The sequence below is a fragment of the Lithobates pipiens genome, unplaced genomic scaffold, assembly GCF_037356315.1.
Source record: "Lithobates pipiens isolate NorthernLeopardFrog02 unplaced genomic scaffold, aLitPip1_a1.2 Scaffold_24, whole genome shotgun sequence".
NCBI lineage: Eukaryota > Metazoa > Chordata > Amphibia > Anura > Ranidae > Lithobates > Lithobates pipiens.
The window spans coordinates 9,676,508-9,699,881 of NW_027507786.1; the positions used below are offsets into that span (position 1 = coordinate 9,676,508).

General features: G+C 45.5%; 1 protein-coding gene across 3 annotated transcripts in view; it reads left to right on the forward strand.

The window, feature by feature from the left end:
- The window catches only part of TEAD1 (TEA domain transcription factor 1), a 244,540-nt gene that overhangs the window by 79,268 nt on the left and 141,898 nt on the right, over positions 1-23,374 (forward strand). For all 3 annotated transcript variants that reach the window (XM_077453592.1, XM_077453593.1, XM_077453591.1), the window contains one exon: positions 291-544. In XM_077453592.1, the coding sequence (XP_077309718.1) occupies positions 397-544 (148 nt within the window). In that variant the 5' untranslated portion in view covers positions 291-396. The remainder of the gene's footprint in view (positions 1-290; positions 545-23,374) is intronic.

Sequence of the window (23,374 nt, forward strand, 5' to 3'; positions counted from 1 at the left end):
CTACAATAAACTGAAATACTGTCAATGCAAACCCAAGACCACACTGAACCCTTTAAATGTAAATTTTGGTGGCAGAAAAATAGATTCCTTGCTCAATTTTCTGCTGCGAAAGGCAATAGAAATCCTTTAAATTGGCACAGAGCGACAGAAACGGCCTGGTAAATGGGTACGAGGGGAACTGAAAAGCTTTTATTTCCTTGAAAGATTACTGGCTCGCAGTACTGTGCAGATTAACATGAGTGTGATATGGCCACAATGTATTTTAATATCCTGTCCTCCTTCCCTTCCAGGTTTCTCTCTGTCCGGCGTCCAGGCTTCGGCTTGGATCACCCAGCCGCAATCATTGAGCCCAGTAGTTGGAGCGGCAGCGAAAGTCCTGCCGAGGACATCGAAAGGATGAGCGATTCCAATGACAAACCTATGGACAATGACGCGGAGGGCGTCTGGAGCCCGGATATAGAGCAGAGCTTTCAAGAAGCCTTAGCCATCTACCCACCGTGTGGGAGGAGGAAAATTATATTATCCGATGAGGGCAAAATGTATGGTAAGTCTTGCTAGCAACTGTCTGTCGGGTTACACATGGGATGAGCAAACCATTGATGAAAAGTGGAGAAATTCATATTCTGAGCAGACCTTCCTTTCTAGCCATGTTTAACGAGTACCTGTTGGCAACGCTGTATTTACGATTGACACTTGTGGATCAGTGCCTAGGAGATCAGGTTTAGAAGAGGCAACTTCAAGCTTCTCTGTTAATTCTTTCCTCATTTTATTTCCCAATTTTGGACATTTGAGACTTAATTTGGCAAGAAACCTTTCGGGCAGCTTTTCTCAACCAGTGTACCTGGAACCCTAGGGTTTCTTCAGAGGTTGCTAGGGGGTTCCTTGACCAGTGAGCAATTTCACTTCTTAGAAAATTAATACTGACAACAATTATTGTTTTAGATATCTGTAAAAAGGGACAACTTCCCAATGACCACAAATGAAAGGAGAATTCTCCCTAGTAACCATCACTCTAATATACATTGTTCTGTAGCTAAAGCAATTATTGGTTCCTTGAGACCGGAAAGGTTATAATTAGGGTTGCTCCACCTTAAAGTTGAAAGAGGCTGCTATAGGGTATGGAGGTTGCAGGGCATGTTGAGCAGTCAAGATGTACTATAGTTTAAGAAACTTGAAACCATCTCCTTTCTCTTGTTAGGTGGTCCAAACAGCCGTCCATGTGCTCCTTCCAATAACTCAACTTAGTAATGTCATTGCCAAAAGGGTCGAGGGATGCACCTTATAAGGCCATCCTCATGCAATGGCGCCTATGGCAGCACAATATCTAAATATGGCTCTGGCCATCGGGATAGGCTCTGAATCCCTTCCTTAATTATGTGGTAGGTCAATAACCTGGATGAAACTTTGCCAAGTAGTGAAGCAAGGATAAACATGGTAGCCGCAGTGCTTTGTCTTTCAAAATGCCTTGTTATGATTAAGCACTTGATTGTGTGAAACGCGTTAACAGCTTGTCAGTCCTTCGCGCTGTTTGTCTCAACTGTGAAGAAATATAAGGGATTTTCACTTTGATCAAGTCCAACAGCAGTGTGTGGCGCCATCATCTTTTTTCCTTTTGGCATACACAGTGGCGAGTTGGGGTGAGCACCCGCATGGTACTAAAGTAAGACTCACCTGAGCGTTATATATTTTTTGGTTGGGTCCTTCAAATGCAAGGCGATAGTGGCAGCTTCTGGATGGAAAGGTTCTCTTTTAACCCTACATATGAATATTTTTCCCTCGCTCTCCTTTCCAATCCATAATGGAAACCCAGGAGTTATTGTTCTAGAAGGCCTCTAGTCTAAACAAACTTTTCAATCCTAATCCCAATGACGGGAGCTGTTTTGTTATGCGTGAATGCTTATCGGACTTCCTCTTTGAATGGAATGATAATGGTTTGTCTTCTCTTTTGTTCCTTGCAAGGTGTGTGACCTCCATTCTACTGATTCAGCAGGAGATCTGTTTACAGATCCCCTTCTCATTGGGCTGGACAGGTCCATGTGCAATGAGCCCTAGAGCCCGTCATTAAACCCTATCCTTTATGCAGGCCTCAGGACAAGTAAGCCAGTTACAGGAGCAAGGAGGATGAAAATTTAAAGAGATTTTTTTTTTTTTGTACACATTGGGGTTGATTTAGTAAAACTGGAAAGTACAAAATCTGGAGCAATTCTTCTGCATGGTGAACAAGTTAGAAGCCGATTTGGCTGATTGGGCTTTGACACTAAAACCTGGAAGCTGATTGGTTTCTTTGCAGAGTTGCACCAGATTTTGCGCTCTCTGGTTTTTAGTAAATCGACCTCAAAATGTTGTTGCCAATTGAAATGAAAATTGAAGACATTTTTGGCAATTGTAAAGGTCATGACTGGCTACAAATTGAAATGGAATGTTAATCAAAACATTTCATAATGACGGGTAGTAAGGAATTTTTTTTATATATTTTATAATTTTTTTTTTTTGTTGTTTTTTTTTTTAAATATGGAGTTACTTAAAACAAGCTGGACTTGTGACTTAGACTGTTCTACCTTAATTTTTTTTTCACCCCCTTTTAAAGTGCATAGCTTCCAACTGTCCCCGATTTTTATTTTTTTATTTTTTTTTGTTTTGGGGACTGTCCCTGATTTGGAAGGAATTCCTTCTATGCCTCTTTACCCCTCATTTGTCCCTCATTTTGGTCTGATCTATATAGTTATATATAAAATGCACTTTTTATCTTTCAGAAAGTGTTTCACGGTGCTAAACCTTTCATCCAATTTTTGTTGCATTTGTAGATTTTAAAATCCAGTGTAAAGGAATAATAGTGGTAAAAAAAGCACTTGTTGGTTTAACTAATAATACATTTTTTTTTTGGTATAATTCTCTTTTAAGGGGGTGTCAGTGTAGCAGTGATGCCACCTGTTCACCTACGATCGGGGGGGGGGGGGGCAGTGTCCTGTAACTACATACCTTTGCTAATAGGTGTCCCTCGTTTCCCACCAACTTTTTGAGATGGTGATTTGAAAGTGGTTGTAAGCCCTTCCATATACCCAGTGAAGTGACTGGCCTCAGGTGATGCTCAGTGATTAAACAAATCCTCCTACGTAAGTTGTACCAGTTTATATGCAGTCTACTTTCCTCTACATCCGTTCCAAGTGTAGAATTTATTTTGTATACGTCTTGTCTGGACTAGCAGGGAGCTGAAGTTGCACTTTGTAGAGCTCAGTGAGGAGAGCTCTGAGAGAGCTGATTGGAGGGAAGGAACACCCCCCCCCCCCCCCCCTTTGACACAGGAACAGAGCTGAGGCTGTCAATCGCATGTTGTGTGCCGTAGGTTCCTCCCCTGTCACCTTTTTATCTCTTGGTGTCAGGAAAACTTGTCAGAAGTAGATTTGGTATGTATCTGCCACAGGGTGGTCCTGGGGATACATTACAAAAAAAATGCACATGCCATGTCCCGATAATTAACTTTTTTAAATAAACAAAACCAACAAAGATTGTTGACCATAATGGACCTTTTTTAGGCATAGATATAAATATAGTGAGAAAAAAAGAGGGTAAAAAAAGAGAAAGTAAATGCATTTAAAACAATTTTTATTTTTCTAAAAAGAGAAAAACAAACCAGATCTCAATATTTCTTATCCCGTCTAGCGTATTAGAGGTACATCACACTCTGTATATATTCTTGTAAATATCCAACATAGGAACATTAAGGAAAGATTGACCATCAATACAGAAAATAATTTGTATGGACAGGATAACAATTAAGAATCAGCTCAAAGGTATTTAGGTGCTCTACATGTTTCGTGTTCATCATAACGCTTCATCAGGAGCTTATCATTTTTTATTCCCTTTGGATAAACCAAAAGAAAGGAAAAAGATGTCTCTACAGAGGTAGAATGGTATTTGTAGTCAAAATCTCATATATAGAGAAGCCCACAAGTGAACAAAGAACTCCAGAGATATATATATATATATATATATATATATATATATATATATATATCTATATATATATATATATCTATATATATATATATATCTCTATCTGAAGTTCTTTGTTCACTTGTGGGCTTCTCTATATATGAGATTTTGACTACAAATACCATTCTACCTCTGTAGAGACATCTTTTTCCTTTCTTTTGGTTTATCCAAAGGGAATAAAAAATGATAAGCTCCTGATGAAGCGTTATGATGAACACGAAACATGTAGAGCACCTAAATATCTTTGAGCTGATTCTTAATTGTTATCCTGTCCATACAAATTATTTTCTGTATTGATGGTCAATCTTTCCTTAATGTTCCTATGTTGGATATTTACAAGAATATATACAGTGTGTGATGTACCTCTAATACGCTAGACGGGATAAGAAATATTGAGATCTGGTTTGTTTTTTCTTTTTAGAAAAATAAAAATTGTTTTAAATTTATTTACTTTTTTTTTTTTTCTCACTATATTTATATCTATGCCTAAAAAGGCCATTATGGTCAACAAACTTGTCAGAAGTGATTCATGCTGATAGCAGAGGAAGGGGGCAGCAGCCAGAAATGATACTCGGTGCTCTGGATTGAGACAAGCACACACTATAGAGCAGTGATGGCGAAACTTGGCACCCCAGATGTTTTGGAACTACATTTCCCATGATGCTCATCTACACTGCAGTGTAGTTGAGCATCATGGGAAATGTAGTTCCAAAATATCTGGGGTGCCAAGGTTTGCCATCACTGCTATAGAGGGACATGCTTTGCTCATATTTCATGTCTGAGGTTTACAACCACTTTAAGGCCCATCTATGTTCCTTGATTCACTGTAATGATCGTTGTTTATTTTCAGTTAGTTTGTAGTGAAAATGATCATTTGTAATAAGTGGCGACACGTCAGCGCTTGCCTCTAATGAGCGAGGTTGCTCGCATGTGCTGAACCCGCCTCTGACATGCGGTGACTTTTTCATGTCGTTGGAAGACGGGCACCTGACCATTGTGTAACAACAGGAATTATAAATAGGCAACCTAGTTTCTCTGTTTTCATGCTGTGGGTGGATCCGAATTGAATCATGTCAAACAAGTTCACTTCTTACTGACCCGGATTTCATTTCTCCATAGAATTATAGGGCGGGTTAAACTTGATTTCTCGTCATTTATTTATTTTTTTAATGCGATTTGCTTCCTTATAGAAATTCCTGTATATTTTATACGTGTTGCGCAATTTTTAGAACACCATTGTAATCCTTAAAAAAAAAAAAAAAAAAAAAATGATTACATTGAAGAGAGAATACGGTAACTGGATTCAATACACATTGCAGAGAGGAACTAAGACTATGCCCTTGAAATATTACTTTTGGGTGGACCTACCCTTGTGCTTTGTGCATTATAGAAGTCAGACTTGCTACTCACATTACATTTCGCACTCCCGCTGGTCCAATCGGCATGAGGAACAAGACAGTATTTGGGGAATCGAGTGCCGCTTTCTGTCACCTGACTGCTTTGGTTGGTGGTTGGCCTACTTCTTGACACATGGGGCCAACTGGATAGTCCTCAACCCTGTGTAAGCTCCCAACTGGGATTGGTTCAGAGACTATACCAGGGTTGCTGCTTTTTGCTCATGTTGGTAGCAGAAGGAAGGGAAGCATTGGATGCTGCAGGGGCTGGCTTTAAAGTGAATTTGTTCTTTTGTCCTGCATGAGCAAACCTTTAATTTCCTACAAATTTTAGACACGATTTTCACAAAACTCTACCTATTTTAGTGCTTAATGTTTTAGGTCACCTTTGCCGGAAAACTGCCTATGCAGGTAAGGGGCATCTGTGGATAAAAACAAACAGCTTTGTAACATTAGCTAAAATTTGGCTAATGCTCTTCCTAGAGGTGTAGGCCATTTATGCACCTCCCAGAAATGGTATCATCCAAATCTGCCCTGCCACTATTACACTCGCAACTGTTACTGCTTGCCTTCACCATCACAGGAGTGAATCCCTGCACGTGTGTGGGTCGCTATCTCTCCTGTTGCAGCATCAATGAGCTCCTGTGACAGGGGAGAGAGCGCATGCGAGGGGGGGTATGAATCAACTGGGAGCGTCTTGGCAACGTCCTAGCAACAAGGCACGACGGGATGATATCTACATTTTTCAGCTAGGCTTCAGGAGGTGCATTGATGTCCTACACCTATAGCAAGGACGTTGTTTAACTTCGATTGTATCTGCACAGTTTTTTTTTTTTTTTTTTGTCTACAGATGCCCCTTACCGCCATAGGCAGCTTTTTGGTAAAGGTACACTACCCCTACCACAAACAAAACAAGCAAACAAAAAATAAACCTGCAAGACAAAGGCATAATAAGCTTAGTATACATAGCACACTAGCTCAGCCGTCCTCATTCACCACTCCGGCCGGCCACAACGCTCCCAGAGTTGAGTTACTTCCGGGTATTGTGCGCTTTGGCGCTATGTTTGACCCGTAGCTGCGGTGACATCACTCCCACGTATGCATGAGGGAGTTGCCGGTAACGGCACAGTCTAACTGCAGCAACGGCACGCACTGCCATTGCTTCAGTGCGTATGTACCGAAGACGTCGGCATATGCAGATACAGGGGATATCTCCGAAACCGTGTACGTTTAGGAGATATCCAAGGTAGCTACTGGTAAGCCTGATTATAGGCTTACCTGTAGCAAAAAGTGGTTGTAAAGGGTTTACAACCACTTTAAGGCAGGGGTGTCAAACTCTGTTTCATTGTGGGTTGCATCGGGATTATGGTTGCCGTCAAAGGGCCGGTTGTGACTGTAAGACTATATACATTTATGCAAGGCTTTTATTTTCAGAGAATTGGTGTGGGAACTCAACCATGCCCCCTAAACCAGAGGTCTCAAACCGGTGGCCCTCCAGCTATTGGAAAACTACGAGTCCCATGAGGCATTGCAAGGCTGACAGTTACAAGCATGACTTCCACAGGCAGAGGCATGATGGGACTTTTTTTTTGCAACAGCTGGAGGGCTGCCGGTTTGAGACCTCTGCCCTAAACAGGATTTTAAGGGGGCAATAAATATCAGTAGTGCGTGATGTACAGAGTTCAGGGATGGCCAGACGTACAGAGTGCAGGGTTCCGGAGTACGCTATGTACAGAGTGCAGGGTTTAGGGGTTTGCTATGCACAGTGTGCAAGAATCTGCTTTCACAGGCTGTTTACATCTTACTTCCACCTCTCCCTCTGGGTGCAAGGGCCACGTGAAATGGCCTGGAGGGCTGGATTTGGCCTGTGGCCCTTGTGTTTGACACCAATAAGTATGTAGGCTGCCATTGCTGTATAGACTGCCTTTGCTGGCCACCTTCACACAATTGCCTTTTCGTTATAGTGGTCCACTAGTGTCTAATTTAGGTCACCTACATGGCACATGTATGCAACCAGTGTAGTTGGTCTTGTCGAAACTCCATGATGCATATCTTTTTGTTGCTTGGAAAACATTGAAGCCATTTTATCAGCAGAACCACAAGGCAACTAGCATTTTCAGAAGGAGTGGGGAAAATGGGTTCTCTCAGTGCCGTTTTTTTTATAGGCATCTGTAATACCCTGGTTAGAGCATCTCATTATTGTAAGCAAAAACCACAAAGGGTGGGTATAGTGGAAAGAGAGCTCTCTGCTTGCCCATGAGTTTCCGTTGTCCTTAATTGACCCTTACTGTGGTGATATATTTGATCCTATCCTCTTCAAAGAAAGGTCTCTGTTAAAAGGGAGGCTTCTGAACAAGTTGAAAAATCTCCCTCTGTGATAACACTTCCATCCTCTGAGCTCAGTACTGCCCTTCGTTATTTGAAAATGGCCTGATAGTTGAAAGCCAAGCTTAAAATCGTGTTACCATTCATTCCTGTGGACCTAAACAAAACCGCAGAAGCTTTCCAAATAGTTGGAGCGTTCCGTTTTTAAAGCATTTAGACCTTTCTTTGAAGATTGGTCAATGAAAATTGATCTGTAATATAGTATGACACTCTAGTTAAGGTTAATAAGATATGGACAGAATGGATGGCATGGAGGGGTGATCCAAACCGCTATAGCCCAATATGGCAGGTATGTGGGTTAATTGGGGTTGTGTTAGTGTATGTTAGACACTGACGTGCATTAAAAAGCACACACATTAATATACTAAGTATTTGGACGCCTGCCTTTCACGCACATTAACTTTAATGGCAACCCAGTCTTAGTCCGTAGGGTTCAATATTGAGTTGGCTCCGCCCTTTGCAGCTATAACAGCTTCAACTCTTCTGGGAAGGCAGTCCACATGGTTAAGGAGTATGTCCGTAGGAATGTTTGACCATTCTTCCAGAAGCGCATTAGTCAGATAAAGCACAAATGTTGAACGAGAAGGCCTGGCTCACAGTCTCCACTCGAATTCACCCCAAAGGTGTTCTATTTGGTTGAGGTCAGGACTATGTGCAGGCCAGTCAATTTCCTCCACCCCAAACTGGCTCGTCCTTGTCTTTGTGGACCTTGCTTTGTGCACTGGTCCAAATCATTTGGTGGAGGGTGGATTATGGTGTGGGGTTGTTTTTCAGAAGTTGGGTTTGGCTCCTTAGTTTCAGCGAAGGGAACTCTTAAGGCGTCAGCATACCAAGACATTTTTGACAATCTCGTGCTCCCAACTTTGTGGGAACAGTTTGGAGATGGCCCCTTCCTGTTCCTGTTCCAACATGGCTGCATACCTGTGTACAAAGCAAGGTCCATAAAGACCTGGATGAGCGAGTCTGGGGTGGAGGAACTTGACTGGCTTGTACAGGGTCCTGACCTCAACCCGATAGAATACATTTTGGATGAACGGAGACTGCAAGCCAGGCCTTCTCCCCCAACATCAGTGTCTGACCTCACAAATGCGCTTTTGGAAGAATGGTCAAACATTCCCATAGACACACTCTCCTAAGCCTTGTAGACGACCTTCCCAGAAGAGTTAAAGCTGTTATAGCTGCAAAGGGCGGGCCAACTCAATATTGAACCCTATGGACTAAGACTGGGATGCCAATAAAGTTCATGTTCTTGTAAAGGCAGGTGTCTCAATACATTTGACAAAATAGTGTATGTGTTTTACTTCGGGACTGCTGTCAAGGCAAGTTGCACTGAAAAGTCCTCTTCTTCCAGGAAAATCCCTTAGGTTCCCTTTGGCTGCCAGTTAAAACAAGTGGACCCCCACCCCAAACGTATCATTTGTTGTCCTTAGTGACTACTACCTCTTCCAAGATTAGACTTTTGAATTTACTGTGATACCATTTATTGGCTAATAATGGTATCACCATAAAATTAAACTTCTACTTTTGTAGGTGGCCAGCAGGGTACAACTTCTTGCTGCTCTTCCAAGATTGAACATTCTAAAAGCAATGGTGAAGTCATGAAGGTTTGAGAATTGACAGGAGTTTTTCCTGAAACAGAATGCTACAACATCATCTAAGGGAGTGCATTCAGGTAAAAATAAGGAGTGATCCTGTGGAAAAACCAAAAATGTAATGATCCTGAGCCTTTTCTTTCTGTGCGAGGCTACAGACTTCTGGATCACCCCTTAGATCTCTCAACGGACTTCAATCGAAATATTCTTAAGCCTAAAACTTTCAACATTTAGGGTATAGAATTTCCCAGTTCATGAATTTCACCCTCTTTCTCTTGACATTTGCGCCTCCCTTCTATTGGCAAGTAAAATTGAGCATTTATTCACTTATCACCATATAGAATTTTTGTGTGTGGCTGTATCTGTACTTCTGCCATGTCCACTGCAATGTGTAACGTTGCCTAGATTCTTGTTAATGTTCAATGTAACTTTTTATATAGTTTTAGACCAGTTGTCTCCAAACTGTGACCCATGGGCCAGATTCGGCCCTTTACTTGTCTTTTCCGGCCATTGGTCACTATCCCCCCCCCCCCCCCACCCCCATTGACACCAACAATGAGGCACCATTCCTTCCGCTGACACCAACAGCGGGGTATTATTCCTACCATTGAAGCCCCTCACAGAAACCAATGGTGGGGATCTATTTCTCCCACTAACACTAATACCAGTGATGGGGCACTAGTTCTCATCCTCCTGACCACACATTATGTTTTTTTTTTTCTTCCCCCACCGACCGCCAAGCCTGAGGTGTTGCTTAATTCTATTGATGGTGGAGCATTGTCTACTCCCGCTGGCCACAGCCCAGCCCACCTAACGTTTAAAGGCCAGTACACTGGCACTTTGTTTCTAAAATTTAGAGACCCCTGCTTTACACAATGCTTTTTAGTATATTTACAAAATATAAAAACAAAAAAAACCTTCACAAGCAACAAGAGAAAGCTGGTGGGAAGTTGTGTTCCTTGCAAACGTTGCTTGGAGACAACCATTTCTCAACTTCGCCAAGGTCCAACAGCAGCTCATGGGGACTATGGTCCATGAGAAGCTTGATTCCATTCTTGAGCACTCTCTGGATAACGCCTGCCTGAACATGGCATGGATCATACTCTACTTTCAGTTTGAAGACCTCTACAGTTCATGTTTTCTACATCCAGATGGTGGCCCATACAGGACTACCCCCTACTCCTTCTTTTTTTTTTTTTTTCTTTCCCCTTTCCCTGCCTATCCCAGGAAATAACCTATTCTAGTTCTCCTCTTCATCCCTGGTTCTTTCTATTAGTCTTCTGTTGCCTATGTCCAGATGTATCCTTTCTCCCACCCTAGAGTTCCTTCTCTGAACTGATTGGTATCCCCTCTCCCTTCTGCCACAGTGGTATTTGTACCTGTCGACACAGAGCATGCCCTATTGGCATAACCTGTACATCCACCCCCCAGTGCTGACCACAATGCTCCAATGCTCCTTAAAGGTTGCAGTACTTTGCCTCCACCTATAGTTATTATTGTAATCATCATGTCTACTTTAATGACGACGACTATGGCTTATACCTTTTTTGCTCTTAACCTTAATGTTTTTGGTAGTAGCTGTAAAATCCAAAAAAAAAACAATAAACCAGTGGAGTCAAAACTTTTGAGCTTCCTAGGCCACATTGGAAGAAGAAGAAATTGTCACATAAAAATACACAAAAATTGCTGATGAACAGAAAACGCTGGGCAGATCATAAGTTAACGATCACCGATCAAGATATCTGAGTAATAAAAACATATTTATTTTTATTTTTTTAAATTATGTTTTATTATAAAAGTATTAGAGGACAACACGAAACGAGTGCAATATTTGATACGGTTTTCGATTAAATTAACGCACAAATACCTGATTGAATGGATAGAATCGCAATTCTCAATTCTCAAGCAATTCTCGAAAACGAAGGACATGAGTAAGGCGTGATTGTGAAGAGTGGGAGATTTTTCTTTGGGAAAATTGAATTTCTAAGGCTGGCATATGGTCCAATTTCCAAAGAATTTTCTTTTGAAAATCAGACGTTTTGTGGGTTTTTTGATCCGATGGCGTCGCCATTGAGTTCGAAGCCAACCAAGCCTTCAATTTCACCTCGTGTTGCTACAGAAAATCATTTTCCTGGCTGGGAATCTTTTTTCTTCCCGGGAATTTTCTTTTCTTTTGCACGTTTCTTTTTCGATTTACATTTCGTGCACGATTCTCCCATCATCGATTTAGAAAATCGTTCGTTTAAAAAAAAAAAAAAAAAATTCCAACATGTCTGATTACTCAAATTCGAGGGCCGTACGGAAATCGGCTGTTGCCGCAGCCCACTATTGGTGCGAAATTCGAAATTTTAGATAAGATTTTCGAAAGAAAATGCTTTCGAAATTCGACCCATGTATGGCCTGCCTAAAAGTCCAGTAAAGGGGCGTTGTCAATTTTTTTTTTTCTTGCGCTCGTATGTGTTAGCGACGTGTAAATGCATTTGTGAAACAAAATTCCACAAAACAAATTTAAAGTGGGGCACCCCCTAAAAAAAAAAAAAATAAATTAAAAGTCAGCAGCTACAAATACTGCAGCTGCTGGCTTTTAATAATCGGACACTTACCTGCCCCAGGGTCCAGCGATGCGGGGGAACGAAGCCCCCCCCCCCTCGCTCCCCGCTCCGCTCGCGGCGCCGTCATGCATACTGTGGGCACCCGGCTGTGCCTTCACAGCCGGGCACCCACTGCGCATGCGCGAGCGCCGCAGGGCGCCGTGATACGCCGTACAGTCACCTGGGACACATGACAGGTCCCAGGTGAATGTGCGGCGCGAGGGGAAGTGATGTCACCAGCCCGGGCAATAAGGAAGGCAGATTACGAGGGACCCCCTAGCAACCGGTATTTAGAGGTGAGTAAAAACTTTTTTTTTTTTTTTTGCCAATTATTTTTTTTTACGAATTTTAAGCAGTTTTTAATTTTTTGGTGGCAACACCACTTTAACATTTTTAGGTAGGTTTTTACGATTTTGTGTGTCGGGGGCCACATTCGTAGCCATCTTGGGCTACATGTAGCCCGCGGGTTGGGCAGTAAACGTTTTTGGGGAAAAAACGAGATGTTCAAAACTAAATTATTGAAAACTCAAAAAAACTATTTTGAAGAGTCGGCTTTGGCCGCAGTTGAGGGAGCTGGTCGGTACCGTCGGAAAAGAGACCAAGATATGGCCAGCTCACGAGTCTGCTCCCAGATTTGGCAAAGGAGCCCATTTAATGCAAAAGAATAAACCTATACCCATCCTTCACTTGCTGTGATAACAGGTGTGATGCCGGAGCTGCTAAACTGTGTAATTGAGGGCAATGACACATTTTTTTAAAAATTTGGGTGGTCAGAGACAGAATTATCGGCCTGGTCAATTTTTTTACTCCTCTCGGATCCGGAACAGCACGCTGTCCGTAAACGGCACCTCCTGTACGCCGCTCATTCTGCCTCTCTTGCAGATGACTCGATTTTCGGCGTGCGTGTAGTTTTTAGTTCCTAAGTAAGTAACTGTAGGAGCCTGCAGAGAAAACGAGCACACAGTGTAGAGGGGAAAGCAGATGGTACTGCGGCTGCCACCAGCTGTGCACCAACCCCCCCCCAGTGCTGGCTGGATGATGTAATGGAAAGACGGATCCCCCCCTCCTCCTCCTCCTCCTCCTCCTCTTTGGTGTGCAAGGCTCTTCCAGGCTGTCAGTGTGGACTGAAGGCAGCAGCAATCCTCTAGGCTTTTAGTTTGCAGCTGTCATGTGACCTCAGCAGCCAAATGGAACATAATGTCTGGGAAAAAAAAATAAAATATATAGACTCGGGCTGATGCTACTCAGCTGCTGTTGGCAGAAAGTTTGTAGGCCCTGCTGGATTGCTGGGGCCTGGAGATTAACTGATCTCTTCTCTTCCACATTTTGATTTGCAATTAAATTGGAGTAGGGCTGCCTACCGCAGCAAGGCCTGTTTTCTGGTATCGCTTTTGAAATTTGCCGCTTACTCAAAGCTTGCCATATTTATTTATTTATTTTTTACATTTCGTTTTTTTTTGTTTTTTTTTTACCATTTAGATTTGTGTGTGCAAATGGTATAATTTAATGGCGTGGATTTGAATTAATGCGTCAGGTTTAAGCGCCAATTGATAGCATACAATCGGAAGTGTTTTTTTTTTTTTTTTTTTTTTATCGGAGCTGAGCTTGTTTGCTGAACAGCATGAAGTCTTCTTTTTTTTTCATTGGCCAGAGCTGAACTAGTTTTGTGAAATTTGCACAAGTTACTTAAATTTGCACAAGCCCGGGCTTGTTCAGAGTCCTCCTGGACACCTGTTGGGGAGGTCCCAGTGCATTGTAATTCTGCTTTTTCATGCATAATGAGAAGATGGGAAGGGGGCGGGGGGGGGGGGGGGGGGTAATGGGTTCCTCCTGAGTTCTGTATCTATATAGGTCACAGATACCATGGTCCGTTTACATAGGGGAGGGTAGAAACTGTCACGACTGTCAGCCAGGGTTTTTTTTTAGGTGTTACAGGGCGACCAAATGACACGGCACAAGCGCTGTGCTGTACAACCTGCTTTTAAAGGAGCAGGATCCTTTGTTAACCCCTCAAAAAAAAAACAAAAAAAAAAAAAACGCTTTAATTGAGCAAGCTGAAGTTAGAAGCTGATTGGCTACCATGTACGGTCAGATGCACCCATAGGGTGTGCCAGGTGTGCTTGGGCACACCCTAAGTACCCTGTGCGGTGCAGATTCCCACTGCCCCCGTCCACTGCCCCCGTCCACTGCCCCCGTCCACTGCCCCCGTCCACTGCCCCCGTTCACTTCCCCCACTTCTCCCGTTCACTTCCCCCACTGCCCCGTTCACTTCTCCCGTTCACTTCCCCCACTGCCCCGTTCACTTCTCCCGTTCACTTCCCCACTGCCCCGTTCACTTCCCCCCGTTCACTTCCCCCACTGCCCCGTTCACTTCTCCCCGTTCACTTCCCCCACTGCCCCGTTTCACTTCTCCCCGTTCACTTCCCCCACTGCCCCGTTCACTTCTCCCCGTTCACTTCCCCCACTGCCCCGTTCACTTCTCCCCGTTCACTTCCCCCACTGCCCCGTTCACTTCTCCCCGTTCACTTCCCCCACTGCCCCGTTCACTTCTCCCCGTCCACTTCCCCCACTGCCCCGTTCACTTCTCCCCGTCCACTTCCCCCACTGCCCCGTTCACTTCCCCCACTGCCCCGTTCACTTCCCCCACTGCCCCGTTCACTTCCCCCACTGCCCCGTTCACTTCCCCCACTGCCCCGTTCACTTCCCCCACTGCCCCGTTCACTTCTCCCCGTTCACTTCCCCCACTGCCCCGTTCACTTCTCCCCGTTCACTTCCCCCACTGCCCCGTTCACTTCTCCCCGTCCACTTCCCCCACCGCCCCCATCCACTGCCCATATGTTTGAGCTTTGAGGCGCACACCCTAATGCAATAGGCTGTGCACACCTATGGCTGCACCAGATTTTGCACTCTCCATTTTTAGTAGTCTTCATCGACCCCAGCGTGTCTCTTCTGCAATTAAAGGCTGCCTGCTCTCTGTTTTCGGAACTGTAGGTTTACTTAAACTTTATTACATAAGGCCTAGTAGTAGGTTGTTTTTTTTTTTTTTTTTTTTTGACAAAATGCAAACCCAATTTGTGTTTTCGTAAAATTAAATCTGGACTGTAGACTGTGAAGGACTTTGGGGAATCCTACTAAGCGACCTTGCTTTCTGCCGAAGTCCAGCTCATCGGGTGGAGTTGTTTTGTTTTTCCGGGGAAATAGTATTTGTCTTATAACGCCACTTCTACACGGATTAATCAATAAGAAGGCCTTTGTTGGGTTGCCAAACAAACGGCCCTTACATGCTGCAAAAGAGCAAACCTCATACTTGTAATCGGGGCATTCTTCATCCTCCTCTGGGTCGCTCAAGGCATGAGGTATAACAGGTGCATGGAGTCTGTTCATTGAGTTCCTGTAGACTGACAGATGGATTGGACACCCTGAGTGACCTACCGAAAAAAACCAAAAAACATTGTTTTAACATTGCAGCATTGTGGTTTCTGTAGCATGAAAATTATATAGATGATTGAAATATGTATTATACAGGATTATATAGCGCCAACAGCTTACACAGCCCTTTACAACATGAGGGCAGACTCTACAGTTACAATACAATTCAATACAGTAGGGAATCAGAGGGCCCTGCTCGTTAGAGCTTACAATCTGGGAGGGAGGGTCATTGATACAAAAGGGTAATAGCTGTGGGGGATGGGCTGATGGGGGAAAAAAATAAATAAAATAAAGTTGGGTGTGGGCAGGACAGGCTTCTCCCGAAGAGAAAAGTTTTCAGGGATCGCCTAAAAGTGGATAGAGTTGGCGATAGTTGGACAGATTGGGGTAGGGAATTCCAAAGGATGGGAAAGGCTTGGGAGAAGTCCCAGAGGCGAGTATGGGAGGAGGTGACAAGGGGATGGCTAGAGAACAGGAGGTCTTGGGAGGGATGAAGACAATGATTAGGTTGGTATTTGGAGTCCAGATTAGTGATGTAGCGGCGGGGGCCAGTTGTGGACGGCTTTGTAATTTTTTTGATCGTATTTTGAATTGAATGCGTTGGGTGAGTGGAAGCCAATGGAGGGATCAGCAGAGAGGTGTAGCAGACACTGAACGGCTGGTAAGGCGGATGAGTCTGGCAGCAGTAATCATGATGGATTGAGGGGGGGGGGGGGGGGGGGTAGTAGACTATGTAGAGAGCTAAGCCAATGAGGGAGTTGCAATATTGGAGCTGAGAGATGACCAGGGAGTGAATGGGGAGTGTTGTTGTTTCATTGGTTAGGAAGGGGGCGTGTTTTAGAGATGTTGCGGAGGTTGAGGCGGCAAGCCTTGGAAAGTGATTGGATGCGGGGCTGAAAGAGTTCAGAGTCCAGGACTACACCCAGCATCCTGGCAGATTCCTCTGGTGGCCCGCAAGGAGCCATTCCGTCCGTGTTTCCCAAACCTGTGCCCTACAAATACTGTGTTCATTGAATAGTCACATTAGGTAGTTGAAGTGTAAACCCAATCACTAAAATCTAAAAACGAAAAAAAAAAAAACATTTAAAACAGTAATATATCTATTTAAAAAATATATTTTTAAAGGACTGGCAATGTAGTTACCTGAATCTGTCTTATGCAGGGCCGGTGCTACCACTAGGCAAACTAGGCAGCTGCCTAGGGCGCACTTCTGCCTGGGGGCGCCGGGCCATTGGTGTTCCTACTCTCTTCTCTCTGCAGCAAGCAACTAAGTCTCAGCATCAGCAGGCAGCCGCCTTCGCACATAGTGTCAGAGGTGCAGCCTGACTCCCGAATGAATGGAAGCAAGTAAACATTCATTGATGGGCACTGGTAGGCTGCATTAAAGAGCATTGGTAGGCTGCATTGATGGGCGTTGGTGAGGCTGCATTGATGGGCGTTGGTGAGGCTGCATTGATGGGCGTTGGTGAGGCTGCATTGATGGGCGTTGGTGAGGCTGCATTGATGGGCGTTGGTGAGGCTGCATTGATGGGCGTTGGTGAGGCTGCATTGATGGGCGTTGGTGAGGCTGCATTGATGGGCGTTGGTGAGGCTGCATTGATGGGCGTTGGTGAGGCTGCATTGATGGGCGCTGGTGAGGCTGCATTGATGGGCGCTTCATTAAAAAAGGTGGGGTATGCATGAGCAGGGGAAAGGGGGTGGGGTCAGGGGTGGAGCCGGGGGGGCGGCAAAATGAGGTTTCGCCTAGGGTGTCAAAAATCCTTGCACCAGCCCTGGTCTTATGCAGTTGAAAATTAGGACTTCTAGGAAAGAGGCATCAGAAGCCAGGGTGGGATTTGATTAGTAAACTATAGTCAGACTAACACGGTATACTTGCTTACAGGAGGGAAGAACCAAGATGGGGAGGAGAAGTGACTATAGATGTAGAACTGCATAGTTTTTTTCCAATTGTCACGCATAGGTGTGTGCACAGGGTGTGTCAGGTGTGCCTGGGCACATCCTATGCAGTGCAGATTGCCCTTGCTGCACGGCCCCACTGCAGCACTATTGGCTCCCCTCCCTCCCTTCCTCCCTCCCTCCCTTCCATGCATGTAAAGACTTGTTTGAAAAATGTAAACAAATCCATTTGCTATGAGATGCACAAGCCTCATAAAATATGGAAAAACCCCCCCTTACCCTTCCTGACCAACCAAAATCCTCCTTTTATGTCTCAAACACTTCCCCCTATTTTCTCCTTCACTGATGTGCACTGATGAGGCAGCACTGACTGGCACTAATATGCAGTACTGGTGGTAAGCGCCGGCATCACGGGTGGGCATCACTAATGGAACATCTCCTCCCCACTGAGGAAAGCCACTCCTCGCGCTGTCAGTGTGAGGAGAGGAATGCTGATAACAGCCATTTCCTGTTTTTCACTATGATCAACTGATCAGATGGTAAAGAGCCTATGACTTAGGCTCTTTACCGAGATCGGTGATGCAGTGTGTCTGAGGGACATGCCGTATCATGAATCGCCACACTGCGCACCCCCAAGGTTTCGTCCCGAGTGCCCCATTTTGAAGGACGTCACATGGTGTCCACTCAGAATGGGAAAGCCACCACACCACACCCCCCCCCCCCCCCAGCCTATAGCAGAATGATGGCCAGGCGGGGGATTTCCTGAAGCTGGTATAGCGGTTGTAAACCCTTACATATGTCAAAGTAACTGGCCTCAGGTGATCCACCGAGGTGAAACAAAGCCTCCTACATAAGAGGTACCTGTTTATTCTGCAGCCCTCTATCCTATACAGCTGTTCAAAGTACAACATTTCATTCACCTGCAGAAGTCAGGGGGTGGGAATCTGATGCCACACACTACACAGCTAAGAGCCGAGTATAATCTGAGACCCGAGTGCAGGGAATGGACACCCCTCATACACAGTCTCATAGGGAAACATTCACAGATGAGGCCGTCCATTACCTGCTGTGTACTGGAGCGGGGGTGAGGACATCTCCTGGGATTGCTTTGTGGCGGCATAGACCAGCGATGGCGAACCTTGGCACCCCAGATGTGTTGGAACTACATTTCCCATGATGCTCATGCACTATGCAGTGTAGTTGAGCGTCATGGGGAAATGTAGTGCCAAAACATTTGGGGTGCCAAGGTTCACCATCACTGGCATAGACTGTCAGACATAAAAATCGCACTAGGTGCTTTGGGTTGACACAAGTGGGTGTGCTGCCATAGATGTGTGGGGTTGGGTGCTGCCAGAGCCGTGAGTGGGTGGGTCGACTGGCACCGGTGGCTGCATTTGATGGGGGGGGGGTTCAGTATTTTTCAGTTTTTTTGTGCCCTCACGGAGGGGGGGGGGGGGGGGGTTGGGTGTGCTGCCATAGATGTGTGGGGGTTGGGTGCTGCCAGAGCCATGAGTGGCTGCGTGTGATGGGCACCAGCGGCTGCATTTGATGGGCACAGTATTTTTCAGTTTGTTTGTGCCCTCGGGGGGGGGGGGGGGGGTTGGGTGTGCTGCCATAGATGTGTGGGGGTTGAGGTTGGGTGCTGCACAGGTGGCTGCGTGTGACGGGCACCGGTGGCTGCATTTGATGGGCACAGTGGTGATGTGTGGGGGTTGGGTGCTGCCAGAGCCGTGAGTGGGTGAGTCGACTGGCTCCAGCGGCTGCATTTGATCGGTTGGGTGTGCTGCCATAGATGTGTGGGGGTTGGGTGCTGCCAGAGCCATGAGTGGCTGCGTGTGACGGGCACCAGCGGCTGCATTTGAGGGGCACAGTGGCTGCATTTGATGGGGGGGTTCAGTATTTTTCAGTTTGTTTGTGCCCTCGGGGGGGGGGGGGGTTGGCTGTGCTGCCATAGATGTGTGTGGGTTGAGGTTGGGTGCTGCACCGGTGGCTGTGTGTGACGGGCACCGGTGGCTGCTCTTGATGGGCACAGTGGTGATGTGTGGGGGTTGGGTGCTGCCAGAGCCGTGAGTGGGTGGGTCGACTGGCTCCAGCGGCTGCATTTGATCGGTTGGGTGTGCTGCCATAGATGTGTGGGGGTTGGGTGCTGCCAGAGCCATGAGTGGCTGCGTGTGACGGGATCCAGCGGCTGCATTTGAGGGGCACAGTGGCTGCATTTGATGGGGGGGGTTCAGTATTTTTCAGTTTGTTTGTGCCCTCGGGGGGGGGGGGGGGGGGGGTTGGGTGTGCTGCCATAGATGTGTGTGGGTTGAGGTTGGGTGCTGCACCGGTGGCTGTGTGTGATGGGCACCGGTGGCTGCATTTGATGGGCACAGTGGTGATGTGTGGGGGTTGGGTGCTGCCAGAGCCGTGAGTGGGTGGGTCGACGGGCTCCAGCGGCTGCATTTGATGGGGGGGGGGGGGGTGGGGGTTCAGTATTTTTCAGTTTGTTTGCGCCCTCCCCAAAAATTTTGAGCACCAGCCGCCACTGTATGTAATCGGTGAAGATGCAGATAGTAAAGCTTTCAAAACCTCAAAAAAAAATAAAAAAAAAAAAATATTGATGAAGGGGAGATCTGATCCCGGCAGCCAATGTGTGGCATACTTGGCTTCTCGATCGCATTTCGACGAGGCAGAATTCTCCAAATAGTTTGTGCGCCGTATGAAAGCCGTTTATTACCCTGAAATATTCCAGGATATTGAGCGTTTAGAAATGTCATTTTCAGTAAGCAAATAGCAGATGCGAGGTATTGCATTGCGTGCTCCGTCATGTGTTATTGTAATCACTGTACACACATTTTCTATTGTCCTCCGTGTGTCTCTCAGCAACATCGACAAATTGTATCACAGACACCTGATCCAGACCGGCGGTAATTGTATAGGGGCCCAGCAATTGTAAGGTGATATCCATCCCCCCCCCCACCCCCCACCCCCGAAAAAAAAAAAAAAAATCGTAGACATGTTTATCATAGTTGGGAAAGAGAGAGAGAGAAAAAAAAAAAAGACAGGAGTGAAATGCTGAGAACTTAATAATACTAAATATAAAGGTGAAAAGGATTAGAGGTAACCGGAGCTGGGCACAGCCTGTCCACTCCAGAAATCAGAAGGCTCCATTAAGGAGAATGGGGGGCTTTGAAGTTGCAGCGGAAAGAGCATTTTCACGAGGTCTTCAGTTGGCGTTTTGCTTCTTGTCCTGATGATAACCCTGATAATTTTGGCCCTTGCATATTTTAGTTTATAATGGCCATGGACATTTAGACCTTTAAATAGAACTTATTAGCATTTCCATCTAATAAGGGCTAGGCTGCTGATATGCAAATTGACCTCAATCTTAAATTAAGAGTAGGCATGACCCAGGTGAAGGCCTGAAGATCCTTCTATCCCTCCAGATTATATATATCCAGGGCCATCTTTAACATTGATTGGACCCTGGGCAAACATTTTCTTGGCCCCCCCCCCCCCCCCTACATGCAATTTCGCTCTCCACATGCTTTGAGACATACATCAAATAGCAGCTAGACTCAAAATCAGTTTATTGAATGAGATCAGGCAACGATTGCCATTTGTTGCCAGAGGTTTCAGTGTATCATTACCGCTCACTGACTGGCTGCTAGAGGTTACAGCACACATTATGGGTCACTGTTTATTTTCTAGAGGTTACAGCACATGACTTCTGTTTGTTGATTGGTTGTTGATTACTGTACATCAATACTGCTCACTGCTTGGTTGCTAGAGGTTACTGGACATCTATACCACTCACTGATTGGTTGCTAGAGGTTACTGCATATTCTTACCAATCATTGAGTGGTAAGAATATGCAGTAACCTCTAGGAACCACTCAATGATTGGTTGCTAAAGGTTACAGCACATCTCCTCACTGCATGCACACCACTGACTGGGGAGGTGAAGGGACCAATCAATAGACAGAAAACTCCTAGGAAGGCAGTGCTGGGGGAGGGGGCGTTTGGATCAGTGGCAGTGGGGTGGGGTGGGATTAGTTAGGAGGCAGTACTCTGTGGCAAATTCTGAATCATCTAGAACTTCACAATGAGATATCGGGACACAGCATGGGACTAAATCTTCAAGGGATAAGGGAATTTAAATCAGGATAGTTGGCAAGTATGAGGCAGCTGCTTTGAGCCCCACAATAATGATGGGGCCCAGGGCAGCTGCCCCTTTTGCCCTGCCTTAAAAACGGTCCTGTATATATCCCAGCATTAAAAACCTAACTTTGGGCAAAACCTAAAGTTTTGGTTTATTTTGCATTATTTGCCTCTTAAACTGGATGTTCCTGCCAAACACGTCTTCATAGCTTATCCCAGCAATTCCTCGCTAAAAGTCCTGGGTTTCTTCTATGGTGAATGGTGATTTCCTGCCCTGGGGACCTTTACACTATTCTGTGCTTAATATCCCTTAGGGTAGTAGTCTCCAAGCTGTGTCCCTTTGCCTTTAGCCAGCCCTTGAGGCACTATTTGTCCACCAACAAGGGGGGGCGTAAGTCTTGCCATTGACACCAACAATGGAGCAATATTCCTCTCTCTGATACCAAAGATGGGCACCCTTGTACTTACTGGCACCAATGACCCCAATGATGGGGCTCTATTTCTTCCACTGACACCAATGATGGTGCACGATTCCTCCCATTTACACCAACAATGGGGCACGATTCCTCCCATTTAAACCAACAATGGGGCACTATTCCACCCTTCGATATCAATGACGGGGCACTGTTTTCCCCCACTGGCACCAATGACGGGGCACTATTTTCCCCCACTGGCACCAATGACGGGGCACTATTTCCCCCCACTGGCACCAATGACGGGGCAAGTCAACTGTCCCCTTGTTTAGAAAGATTGGAGACCCCTGCCTTAGAGGACTGGTGCCCTCACTGTTCCCATGTACATTTTTTTGGCATTGAGGCTCCTACCGCTGTTTGTGTTTTGCTGGCGCCAATAGGAAATGTCCATGCCAGGCAGTCAGTGATGTGAACACATTAGAGGGACCCGACAGATATACACAGAAAAGTAGGAAGCCTCGGCACCGAAAGTCAAATAGGCATTTAGCGTGTGCCTTTTTTTATTTTTTTTTATTTTTTTTTCAATGAATTTAATCCTGGAGATGGTCTTTAAAGTGTCAAAAATTGTTAGCCCTACATTAAGGGACACGGATGGAACTATTCAGGTGCATTAGGTTATGCTGCTGCCTTCAGGATATTGGCATCAGAGGCCAGCAGCTACAGTAGTAGAGACTTCCACCGACCAGCAGAATAGGTATGCAAGCAGGTCACCCTGCGGATGATGGGGGCTCATCTGATGTGTTAAGTACTAACCGTCATTCACCAGAGCTCTTAATGGTGGAGATGGGTTTTACTGCATGTTACTTCTGCCAGAAAGTGAGCAAGCCTGGGTCCAATAGCAGGTATCACAGGTAGGGCTCATGCAGAAGTGTAGTCAGTAAGCAAGCCAACGGTCGGTAAAAAGGGTTTGCAGGTTGGGGTCAAGCGGAAGAGTAGTTGAGGAACAAGCCATAGGTTGGTAATGAAGATACATACAGCAGCAGGACTGAGAGCAAGATATTGGCTGTATGGAGTACAATCTGGCAAACGGGAAGTGCAGAAGCATAGCTTGTTTAGGAAGTTCATGTGAGGAGCAAAGTGTTCAAGAGAAATGAGGCATAAGGCAAGGTTGTCTAAGCAATCGGGGAAGGCGTTGTCTAGCATTTCAGGCAGCTCAGAAAGAAGAGTTTCCACCAGATGCAGCAGAGGTCCCAGGTTAAGACCCAGTCCCTGACAATTGGACACAAAGCTATAAGGGCCGCCCGGTATAACCCCTTACACGCCAAGCAGAAGGAATGGCTCATAGAGAGGAGAAGGACTTTTTTCTGGTATTCTCTGACTTCCTGTTCTAGGCTGGCGCTCCGTTTGTTCTCCATGCCCCCTTGTGTATGTGAATGTAGCCACCCTCTCTCCTGCTGGCTCCTGAGATGGACTACACATCTACATGTAGACAATTTCAGTTCTATGAGAATTGTACTATACATGTGACCAGAAATAAGG